The sequence below is a fragment of the Protomyctophum parallelum genome (assembly GCF_964188405.1).
Source record: "Protomyctophum parallelum genome assembly, chromosome: 17".
In the NCBI taxonomy this organism is placed as follows: Eukaryota; Metazoa; Chordata; class Actinopteri; order Myctophiformes; family Myctophidae; genus Protomyctophum; species Protomyctophum parallelum.
This window is the reverse complement of record NC_139719.1, coordinates 7,512,387-7,525,464: the sequence shown is the minus strand read 5'-3', so window position 1 is coordinate 7,525,464 and position 13,078 is coordinate 7,512,387. Positions and strand designations below refer to the sequence as shown.

General features: G+C 44.5%; 1 protein-coding gene across 1 annotated transcript; it reads left to right on the top strand.

Annotated features, from left to right (window-relative positions):
• Positions 1-10,596: 10,596 nt before the first annotated feature.
• Positions 10,597-12,779, top strand: LOC310874571 (alpha-tectorin-like; the record flags this gene model as incomplete). The annotated part of the gene is made up of 6 exons (XM_083787429.1): positions 10,597-10,905; positions 11,021-11,140; positions 11,578-11,762; positions 12,197-12,360; positions 12,621-12,718; positions 12,772-12,779. The coding sequence occupies exons 1-6, from the start codon at positions 10,818-10,820 to the stop codon at positions 12,777-12,779; spliced, it is 663 nt and encodes a 220-aa protein (XP_083643555.1). The 5' UTR covers positions 10,597-10,817.
• Positions 12,780-13,078: the final 299 nt, after the last annotated feature.

Sequence of the window (13,078 nt, the reverse complement as noted above, 5' to 3'; positions counted from 1 at the left end):
TACACAATCTTTTCCATTTACAGTATATGTTGGATTCATGTACGTGTAGCCTCATGTGCCTGTATCAAAATAGGATATCAACATTGTTCAATAGTAATTGAATTTCTCAATCTGTGTGACCAGGTATTGAAATCACAACAGAAAGTGAAGGCATTCGTTCAACCACACCTGTTCCAGAGCCAGATTCTACAACTGCAGATATTTCTAGTCCCACAAGAAGTACGGCACCAAAAGTTTTTCTCTAGTTTATTTTATGTACTGATCTGAAACGTCTGATCATATTTTAAGTGCTTATTTGAATTTCATCAAATCTTGTATCTGTGGAATCTGTGTCTGTAACAAAATATGTGATAAAAAATGGTTCAATTAGAATACTAATTGAATTTTCCTATCTGTGTCCCCAGGTATTGCAGTCACAACAGAAAGAGAAGGCCCTCGTACAACCACACCAGTTTCAGAGACAGATTCTACAACCGCAGTTACTAGACTTCCTACTCATCCCACAACAAGAAGTACGGCATCAGAAGTTTATCTACATTTTATTTTAAAGAATAAATCTAGAATTGTAGAGGCATTTTCATACTGTACATCTATACATCTCACACACTATTAAGGCAACCGGTGGTTCCGCGCTCCACAAGGTGTCCTTTTCTTTCTTCACTTGATCACCTGCCCCTCCAAATGTCTGTGCACGCCACTGCCAACAGGGTGCGGATGGAAATTGGGTTACTATTGGTAAAAGAAGGAGAAGATAATCTGAGATGATAGCATAGTTTTCTATGCATCTTCTGTGCAATTAAGCATCTTCAACTTGAATAACTGAGATCTTCAGCTAGTATAAAAGGTAGGTGGCTAGCGCACATCCAGTTCCTGTCTGGTGCTGGACTAAGGTAAGTACAGTGAAGAGAGGAGAGTCCCAGGTTTGCTCCAAGGTGTTTGTTTTTTATTCAATACACCATAAATAACACAACGTTTCGGCCGTGAACGGCCTTCATCAGGTGATACTGCAGCTGCCACTACTGCTGCTGCCACAACTGCTGCTGCCACCACTGCTGCTGCCACCACTGCTGCTGCCACCACTGCTGCTGCCACCACTGCAGCTGCCACTACTGCTGCTGCCACCACTGCTGCTGCCACCACTGCAGCTGCCACCACTGCTGCTGCCACCACTGCAGCTGCCACTACTGCTGCTGCCACCACTGCAGCTGCCACAACTGCTGCTGCCACCACTGCAGCTGCCACCACTGCAGCTGCCACAACTGCTGCTGCCACCACTGCAGCTGCCACTACTGCTGCTGCCACCACTGCAGCTGCCACTACTGTTGCTGCCACAACTGCAGCTGCCACTACTGCTGCTGCCACAACTGCTGCTGCCACCACTGCAGCTGCCACCACTGCAGCTGCCACCACTGCAGCTGCCACTACTGTTGCTGCCACAACTGCTGCTGCCACAACTGCTGCTGCCACCACTGCTGCTGCCACAACTGCTGCTGCCACCACTGCAGCTGCCACCACTGCTGCTGCCACAACTGCTGCTGCCACCACTGCAGCTGCCACTACTGCTGCTGCCACAACTGCAGCTGCCACCACTGCAGCTGCCACGACTGCTGCTGCCACAACTGCTGCTGCCACCACTGCAGCTGCCACAACTGCTGCTGCCACCACTGCAGCTGCCACTACTGCTGCTGCCACCACTGCAGCTGCCACAACTGCTGCTGCCACCACTGCAGCTGCCACCACTGCAGCTGCCACCACTGCAGCTGCCACTACTGTTGCTGCCACAACTGCTGCTGCCACAACTGCTGCTGCCACCACTGCAGCTGCCACCACTGCTGCTGCCACAACTGCTGCTGCCACCACTGCAGCTGCCACTACTGCTGCTGCCACAACTGCAGCTGCCACCACTGCAGCTGCCACTACTGCTGCTGCCACAACTGCAGCTGTCACCACTGCTGCTGCCACTACTGCAGCTGCCACCACTGCAGCTGCCACTACTGCTGCTGCCACAACTGCAGCTGCCACTACTGCTGGTGCCACTACTGCAGCTGCCACAACTGCAGCTGCCACCACTGCAGCTGCCACTACTGCTGGTGCCACAACTGCAGCTGCCACTACTGCTGCTGCCACCACTGCTGCTGCCACTACTGCAGGTCCAGGTATTGCAACCACAACAGTCTCTGCTGGTCCCACAATAACAAGGACGGCAAATGTTTATCCCCACTTTTATTTTAAGTTTTATGTGCTGGTTCAAAGACCAGAAAGTCCATGTCTGACTAGCCTGTAAATTTGTCAGTGAGTATTTTATAGACCATTAGAGAGAGGGTCAGGGAAGGTGCTCAAAATATAAAGTAAAACAGCATAACCTGTTGAAATATGCTCACTTTGGCTGTGGATGGCTAAATTTCAAGGTCTGGTTTTGTGCTAGGAGTGTCAGGATTTCTAACTAGAGCAGGCGTCTTCATGTTTTACTGACCAAGGACCATTTAGCTGAGAGAGAGATGAAGCAGGGACCCTCACTACATATTGTATCAAATTGTGTTGCAGATTAAACATTGTATAGGTAACTTCATTGACAACACTGTGTTCGTGTTGTGTAAATTAATGTTTTATTGATTGTTTGTTTACACAATCTTTTCCATTTACAGTATATGTTGGATTCATGTACGTGTAGCCTCATGTGCCTGTATCAAAATAGGATATCAACATTGTTCAATAGTAATTTAATTTCTCAATCTGTGTGACCAGGTATTGAAATCACAACAGAAAGTGAAGGCATTCGTTCAACCACACCTGTTCCAGAGCCAGATTCTACAACTGCAGATATTTCTAGTCCCACAAGAAGTACGGCACCAAAAGTTTTTCTCTAGTTTATTTTATGTACTGATCTGAAACGTCTGATCATATTTTAAGTGCTTATTTGAATTTCATCAAATCTTGTATCTGTGGAATCTGTGTCTGTAACAAAATATGTGATAAAAAATGGTTCAATTAGAATACTAATTGAATTTTCCTATCTGTGTCCCCAGGTATTGCAGTCACAACAGAAAGAGAAGGCCCTCGTACAACCACACCAGTTTCAGAGACAGATTCTACAACCGCAGTTACTAGACTTCCTACTCATCCCACAACAAGAAGTATGGCATCAGAAGTTTATCTACATTTTATTTTAAAGAATAAATCTAGAATTGTAGAGGCATTTTCATACTGTACATGTGTGTCCAGGTATTGCAACCACAACAGTCTCTGCTGGTCCCACAATAACAAGTACGGCAAACGTTTATCCCCACTTTTATTTTAAGTTTTATGTGCTGGTTCAAAGACCAGAAAGTCCATGTCTGACTAGCCTGTAAATTTGTCAGTGAGTATTTTATAGACCATTAGAGAGAGGGTCAGGGAAGGTGCTCAAAATATAAAGAAAAACAGCATAACCTGTTGAAATATGCTCACTTTGGCTGTGGATGGCTACATTTCAAGGTCTGGTTTTGTGCTAGGAGTGTCAGGATTTCTAACTAGAGCAGGCGTCTTCATGTTTTACTGACCAAGGACCATTTAGCTGAGAGAGAGATGAAGCAGGGACCCTCACTACATATTGTATCAAATTGTGTTGCAGATTAAACATTGTATAGGTAACTTCATTGACAACACTGTGTTCGTGTTGTGTAAATTAATGTTTTATTGATTGTTTGTTTACACAATCTTTTCCATTTACAGTATATGTTGGATTCATGTACGTGTAGCCTCATGTGCCTGTATCAAAATAGGATATCAACATTGTTCAATAGTAATTGAATTTCTCAATCTGTGTGACCAGGTATTGAAATCACAACAGAAAGTGAAGGCATTCGTTCAACCACACCTGTTCCAGAGCCAGATTCTACAACTGCAGATATTTCTAGTCCCACAAGAAGTACGGCACCAAAAGTTTTTCTCTAGTTTATTTTATGTACTGATCTGAAACGTCTGATCATATTTTAAGTGCTTATTTGAATTTCATCAAATCTTGTATCTGTGGAATCTGTGTCTGTAACAAAATATGTGATAAAAAATGGTTCAATTAGAATACTAATTGAATTTTCCTATCTGTGTCCCCAGGTATTGCAGTCACAACAGAAACAACCACACCAGTTTCAGAGACAGATTCTACAACCGCAGTTACTAGACTTCCTACTCATCCCACAACAAGAAGTACGGCATCAGAAGTTTATCTACATTTTATTTTAAAGAATAAATCTAGAATTGTAGAGGCATTTTCATACTGTACATCTATACATCTCACACACTATTAAGGCAACCGGTGGTTCCGCGCTCCACAAGGTGTCCTTTTCTTTCTTCACTTGATCACCTGCCCCTCCAAATGTCTGTGCACGCCACTGCCAACAGGGTGCGGATGGAAATTGGGTTACTATTGGTAAAAGAAGGAGAAGATAATCTGAGATGATAGCATAGTTTTCTATGCATCTTCTGTGCAATTAAGCATCTTCAACTTGAATAACTGAGATCTTCAGCTAGTATAAAAGGTAGGTGGCTAGCGCACATCCAGTTCCTGTCTGGTGCTGGACTAAGGTAAGTACAGTGAAGAGAGGAGAGTCCCAGGTTTGCTCCAAGGTGTTTGTTTTTTATTCAATACACCATAAATAACACAACGTTTCGGCCGTGAACGGCCTTCATCAGGTGATACTGCAGCTGCCACTACTGCTGCTGCCACAACTGCTGCTGCCACCACTGCTGCTGCCACCACTGCTGCTGCCACCACTGCTGCTGCCACCACTGCAGCTGCCACTACTGCTGCTGCCACCACTGCTGCTGCCACCACTGCAGCTGCCACCACTGCTGCTGCCACCACTGCAGCTGCCACTACTGCTGCTGCCACCACTGCAGCTGCCACAACTGCTGCTGCCACCACTGCAGCTGCCACCACTGCAGCTGCCACAACTGCTGCTGCCACCACTGCAGCTGCCACTACTGTTGCTGCCACAACTGCAGCTGCCACTACTGCTGCTGCCACAACTGCTGCTGCCACCACTGCAGCTGCCACCACTGCAGCTGCCACCACTGCAGCTGCCACTACTGTTGCTGCCACAACTGCTGCTGCCACAACTGCTGCTGCCACCACTGCTGCTGCCACAACTGCTGCTGCCACCACTGCAGCTGCCACCACTGCTGCTGCCACAACTGCTGCTGCCACCACTGCAGCTGCCACTACTGCTGCTGCCACAACTGCAGCTGCCACCACTGCAGCTGCCACGACTGCTGCTGCCACAACTGCTGCTGCCACCACTGCAGCTGCCACAACTGCTGCTGCCACCACTGCAGCTGCCACTACTGCTGCTGCCACCACTGCAGCTGCCACAACTGCTGCTGCCACCACTGCAGCTGCCACCACTGCAGCTGCCACCACTGCAGCTGCCACAACTGCTGCTGCCACCACTGCAGCTGCCACCACTGCAGCTGCCACTACTGCTGCTGCCACCACTGCTGCTGCCACCACTGCAGCTGCCACCACTGCTGCTGCCACCACTGCAGCTGCCACTACTGTTGCTGCCACAACTGCTGCTGCCACAACTGCTGCTGCCACCACTGCAGCTGCCACCACTGCTGCTGCCACAACTGCTGCTGCCACCACTGCAGCTGCCACTACTGCTGCTGCCACAACTGCAGCTGCCACCACTGCAGCTGCCACTACTGCTGCTGCCACAACTGCAGCTGTCACCACTGCTGCTGCCACTACTGCAGCTGCCACCACTGCAGCTGCCACTACTGCTGCTGCCACAACTGCAGCTGCCACTACTGCTGGTGCCACTACTGCAGCTGCCACAACTGCAGCTGCCACCACTGCAGCTGCCACTACTGCTGGTGCCACAACTGCAGCTGCCACTACTGCTGCTGCCACCACTGCTGCTGCCACTACTGCAGGTCCAGGTATTGCAACCACAACAGTCTCTGCTGGTCCCACAATAACAAGGACGGCAAATGTTTATCCCCACTTTTATTTTAAGTTTTATGTGCTGGTTCAAAGACCAGAAAGTCCATGTCTGACTAGCCTGTAAATTTGTCAGTGAGTATTTTATAGACCATTAGAGAGAGGGTCAGGGAAGGTGCTCAAAATATAAAGTAAAACAGCATAACCTGTTGAAATATGCTCACTTTGGCTGTGGATGGCTAAATTTCAAGGTCTGGTTTTGTGCTAGGAGTGTCAGGATTTCTAACTAGAGCAGGCGTCTTCATGTTTTACTGACCAAGGACCATTTAGCTGAGAGAGAGATGAAGCAGGGACCCTCACTACATATTGTATCAAATTGTGTTGCAGATTAAACATTGTATAGGTAACTTCATTGACAACACTGTGTTCGTGTTGTGTATATTAATGTTTACACAATCTTTTCCATTTACAGTATATGTTGGATTCATGTACGTGTAGCCTCATGTGCCTGTAACAAAATAGGATATCAACATTGTTCAATAATTGATTTTATCAAATCTTGTATCTGTGGAGTCTGTGTCTGTAACAAAATATGTGATACAAAATGGTTCAATTAGAATACTAATTGAATTTTCCTATCTGTGTCCCCAGGTATTGCAGTCACAACAGAAAGAGAAGGCCCTCGTACAACCACAGGTCCTAGCCTTCCTACTCGTCCTACACCAAGAGGTACACATCAATCTTTTTAATTTTAAGTACTGTCTGATCTGAATGTCCTGATCTTATGCTATGTCCTTATCTGAAAGACATTCATTCTTGTTTATTTAACTGTGCAGTCTGTTTTTGTAGAAAAAGTAGGAGAGCAAAATGTCAATTAGAATACTAGCCTACAGTTGTTTTTTCTTTTTCTCAGAAGTATATAAGGAGTCTCTTCAAACACAATCCAAAACTTGAATATTTGTAATTAGGTAATTCATAGTGATATTGCCTTGTTTCTGTACATCCTAGGTCCGCTCTACCCTAAAGGTGGAACCAGAGTGGTCAGAGTGAATGATGGGAGCTCTCCGGCCATTCGCCTAGAACGATCTTTTGTCTACTTTGGACGTAGATATGATCAGATATACGTATGTATACAATTTTACTTATGGCAAATGTTTACAGCTGATTGGCAATCAAAGCAACTTCCTGTAACTGAAGGTTGCAGATGCAGTACAGTATAAAATCCTGCTTTATGAATTATGTGAAGAATATTAAGGCCATGTAAAAATTGTTTTGTCAACTTCTTTGTTTTCAGGTTAACACCAATGGACACCTTACCTTTAACAATCCATTGCGTGAGAATCAACCTCACAAGTTCCCAGCATTTGGGCCTATAGATCTAATTGCTCCATTCTGGACAGATTTGGACAACAGAGGAGGTGGTAGAATCACATATAACCAATACACCCATGGCAGTATCCTTATTCAGGCTACACAAGACATTACGCGGTACTTTCCAGGCCTGGGTTTCTCTGCCCAGTGGGTGTTTGTTGCGACGTGGCATGATGTGCCATACTATAGATCCAGAACAGCAAGATCCGTAAGTCTTTTTTTTCCTACTTTTTCTTTTCAAAAGTCATCCTCCTGTATCAATGGTGCATTGTTTTTTGTTTTGTTTAATGTATGAGTTAAATAGTATTTATTTGTATTTGTTTTTCCAGCCTGCCATTGCCCAGAGAGACCGAACATCAGTAAGTATTTATTTTGCATTGTCTCAGTAAAACAAACATCCTCCTCCTGTATCAATTTGGTGCTTTGTTTGTTTTTGTTCATTGTAATTGCATGCCAGTTACATAGTATTTATTTGTATTTATTTTTCAGACTTTCCAAACAGTGTTGATCTTTGGAGACCGGTTCACATTTGTATTGATGAACTATTTAAAAATAGCCTCAACTTCTCTAAACATACAGGTGAGAACATTTAAAAATGTTGAATAATAACAAACGTATCTGCTTTCACAGATGCTAGCAGAAACACATGACCACGTAATACACAGTTTGTCTTGTGCACTAGAGACATACATGCATGCACCTGTACAAAACTTCTACATATTGACATTTCCTTGTGTTTTTCCAGGCTGGCTATGACACGATCAACTCCACACATCATTTCACCATTGGATCATCCTTCCCCAATCAAACCAGCGACTATTTAAATTTAAACAGAGGCAGCAATGTAAATGTCACTGGCCGTTGGGCTTTTCGCGTTGATGGTGGATCCAGTGGATCCAGTGGCTGCACTTTTGATGGTAAAAACACACAAATACAACATTCGGATGATTTTTTTTGCACAAATAGCTTACCTGAAACAATGTATCCATGCTCTTGGCAGTTGGCATGGTTGTGCCTTCAACTCAACATCAGGTAGATGACCGGGTTGTTACAGACAGCCATGATCTAATGAGCTCTCAAAACATCTAACTATACTGTGTACACAACGCCATATAGCCCAAGGTCTGCAAGTAGTAAACATGTATTTTCAGTTTGTTTATTAAACCACGAATAATGTGTTATAAAATACAACTTCAGGGAGATACACACACACAGGCACAACAATAATAATAATACCATATAAAAAATGGTCAAACAATTGGCCAAATTGTCAAATATTACCTAAGAAAGAGCCATAACTTATAGCCAATCTATATGTTCATGTGAGCCTGTAGATCAGCTATTTTCACAATATTTAGCTGTGGCACCGAGTCAAACCAAATGTAATGCCTCAACTCCTACAATTCCAAGTGCTTGTCAGAGTGGTGGGGTCCCCATTTCAATTATGATTATTTTGGGGTGTCGCAGCCTGAAAACATTGATAATAACTGGTGTTGAGGACCCCCAATATATCTTAGGCCTTGTATAGACAGCTGGCTTCCAGCCACGTTGTAAAACTATGTGATGTTGTCATCACATCACTGTGATATCACTCCAGCATTTTTAGAGTTTGGACAAAATCTTTGAGTAGCAGAGTTCAAGTTCAGGCCACTAAATACATTGGCTTTTTATAGTGCCACCATGAGGTCCATTTCAAAATTATTCAGAGGTTGAATTCCTTGGCCCACCGCTAGCATCCACCACAACTACTTTGACACTGATAAGGGTAGTAATTTGAGAGATTAGTCACACAGAGAAAACAAACAGGCAAACTTTTATAATAATCATAATTCCAGCCCTGCCTTTGACACGGAATACCCATCTACCCAAAAGAACGGTGTCTGTTACAGTACCTGAGTGGCTTCATCCTGACCTTTTGATTTGTCGTCAAGGTTTCCCTGTCCAGTTGGGTGACTCCTTCTGGAGTGACAGCGCTTGCCATCAGTTGTGCAACTGCACCTCAGAGGGCCTGCAGTGCCACAACCAACCCTGTGCCCGCTCCCAAATCTGCGTTGGTGACGCTTTCCAGTTCTCCTGCCAGACAGCACCGACACGGACACAGACAAAGACCTGCACTGTGTGGGGGGACCCCCACTATATCACCTTTGATGGTGCACTGGCTCATTTCCAGGGCACATGCTCTTACGTCATCAGTGAGAGTGTGAATCGTAATGCCACTGAAACTGGTTTCAGAGTGGTCGCGACTAACAATCACCGTGGCAGCAATCGCGTTTCATTTGTGTCAGCAGTGGACATATACCTGTCGAATCAACAAGAGACAGCCCATGTCAGGATTGGAGCCAACAGGATAGTGAAGGTAAATGCATTGTTAAGGTGAACTAATCCAACCCATCTAATTTTGCTACAATCTAATGGGCAAAACAGAAACACAGCTGCAGATGCAGCTAATCAATAATGGGCTTTGAATTTAGCTGTATTATTAATTGTAATTGTATTAGTTGCAGCTGTGTCAGTGCACCAAGGTCAACCTAGTATTTTAGATGATTTGTTTTGCCTCCGATGGCAGAAAAGCCACAACATTGGGGTGTTGTGAATTATATAATATTCATTCTCTTTCTCTCTTATATTCCAGGTTAACAACAGTGATGTGTCTCTCCCTGCCACTGTGGGCAGTCTAGCTCAGGTGGAAAGTGATGGATCTTATGTAGTGGTCGATGCCAGCAATGTGATTGTCCAGTTTGATGGCCGGAGCACTCTGTTGGTCATAGTGGGTCAGAACCACCGCAACAGAGTTGTTGGCATGTGTGGTAACTTCAACGGTGACCCTGCAGATGACAAGGCCTTGCCCGACGGCACAGTGGCACAGAATGACAACGATTTTGGGGATGGCTGGAAGTCTCCAACCAGCCTTTCTGGGTGAGCCAATGAAATATTTAATATTTTTATGTTAATAATGCATATTCGTCATGAGAAAAACCTTGGAAAAAAAAAAGATCCAGAATGGCTTTTGCCTTTGTAAATGTAAGAGTCCAACAAAAACAATACAAAACAATTGTATGTAAAAAAGTGTCTTTAGAATCGCCGCAAGTATGTAATTAATTAGCCAAAGTATAAATTAGCCATTAGGCTAATTTATACTTTGTCATACAAACTACATGCCAAAATTATAGATTTTCAGCTGAGAACCGTCATGTATTGTGTGACTGTCGCATGAGCGACGTGGCCATACAGAAAGAATATGACTTAAGAACCTCCCCATGTCCTGTCCTTGATAGATGTGGGGCCACAGATGATATATGGTGAAATATAAATTTGGCTTAACCTCCATATCCTTAGATGTGGGGCCACAGATGACCATAGCGGTGGTGGCGTAGAGAACTGTCGCTTCAGAGAGGAGTACTCACAGCTGTGTAGCGTCCTCACCAACGCTACTGGCCCGTTCAGCACCTGCCACCTGCACTCGGACCCTCAGCCATTCTTCACTTCCTGTGTCTATGACCTCTGCCTCTACTCGACGGCCAATGGCATGCTGTGTTCTGCTGTCTCGTCCTATGAGACAACCTGCACAGTCTTGGGGTTGGAAATCCCTCAGTGGCGTGCTAATTTGCAGTGTGGTACGTACAGTAGACACTGTATTGATGATTAGCCAAGATAACACGAAGACAATGAAAAAACACATGTGTAGCCAGCCACATAGTTGTGTTAAATTGTGTTATTTTATGACCCCAGCGGAGACAGACCCCTGTGAGGAACTGGACTGTGTCGAGCATGAGTGGTGTGGGGAGCAGGATGGAATCTACGGCTGCTTCTGTGATGAGAACCACCATCGCCGCAACAACGAGAGCTATGGTAAAGTACAGGTCACACTGAACAACTATGATGAAACTGGTCCGTCTTTCAATATATAATAGCCTAATAGGTTAACAGTTTAACCTAATAGGTTAACATGTTTTTCTTGTGGTTTTCACCTTTATTTTATATTTTTTATGGAGGGATAGACAGTAGGTTGACAGGAAATGGGGAGAGAGATGGGGGGGGGGGGGGGGGGGGTGACATGCAGTAAAGGCCGTCTGGATCGGGAGTCGAACCCACGGCACACTGCCATGAGACTGGATTACCCAGCCAAGGTGCCTGGACCGCTGAGCCACGGCCCAGGCCAGGTTAACAGTTAATTACATGAATGCAGTTGCTTTGACAGTGGAATGGTTGGCGTCCGAATCCTAGTTATCCTTATTGGTGTATTGCATTATAACATTATACTGAATATTCTTATCTCTCTTCCATAGATTCATTTGTCTCCTGTGCCAGTAGTGCAGCCAACATGTCCCTGTCTCGCTGTCAGCTGTTTGAAGCTGGCTTCTATCCCAAGGATCTCCACCTCAAGGACTCATCCTGCAAAGGGACTGTCCAGGATGGAAGGCTGGTGTTCCACTTTGATAACAATGCCGAGCAGTGTGGGACAGTTCTCTCGGTAAAAATGTCCAAAGCCTAGAATGGTTTTGTTACAGAACTGCTACAAATATCAACATAGTAGATACCTGTATACAGAAACAATATTCTTTATAAAGCTGGAATCCTATATATAGTGTAATAGGATTCCAGTTGTATAAAGAATATTGTTTATTTTTAATAGTTAGTACCGGTACATGGACTTTATTTCAAGTCTTTATGGAATTGTGTGTTTTTTCAGCCAAACATAATGGATGTTCTGTATACGAAATCTATAAAGCATCTATTGAACACATTAAATTAACCTAATAATAAATAACTGCAATTGCTAATTCTTGCTTTGTCGGATGACCCTTTTGACAAGTATAGCCAGATACAGTAAGTGTCGGCCGGACACTTTTAAGTATAAATTTAGCATTTACATCCCTAATACTATTTTGTAATCCCACCTGACAGAGCAATGGGACCTACTTCAAGTACGAGAATGTCATCCAGGGTGAGTTTGACACCACTGATATTGACATCATCAGTCGCCAGAGGACCGTCCAGATGCCTTTCAGATGCGAGTACCCTCTGACCCAGTCTCTGTCTATGGATGTCGGCATTAACCCCATTGAGAGGTGAGAGCCTCACATGCCAATGCCCCTTCCAATAACTCATTCCACTTGACTACAACCCCCTTATTTCCCATAAATACTGCTATTAGAAGATGGCAAGCTATTGTAGTGGTTATCCTATCCTGTATAGACAAGGTCACACAATTACTACTTTCCCTTTTTGTATATTATATTGTTTGAGTCTTAAATAGAAATGGTAATAGCAAATAATTCAATCTTATTTTTCACGTAATGTCACGCCTCCTTGTTTGTTTTTTCTATAGCATTGTGACCAAGAGACTTCCATCGGGGATGGGCCGTTATCAAATGAGAATGGTCCCATTCTTGGACGCCGGCTACCGCTACCCCTACACTGGTGAAAGTAACATGGAAGTGGAATTAGACCAGAGGATGTACATCGAGGTGCGATCGGAGGGTATTGACAAACGACAGATCGCCACTGTTCTGGACTCCTGCTGGGCCACGCCTGTCAACAACGCCGACTATGCTGTCCGTTGGGATCTCCTTGTTAGAGAGTAAGAGAGATATTTTGTGATTTGAAGTGATGAGTATTAACACTGGAAACTGATCCCTGCATAACAGTAATTATTCAGTTTTAGCTTCACTCTTGAGACTATTTATACATATCCATTGGCATTTTTTTAACAATGGTCTTCCCTGTGGTCCAGGTGTCCTAATGAAGAGGACACTACAGTAGAACTGGACATGAATGGTGTCTCCG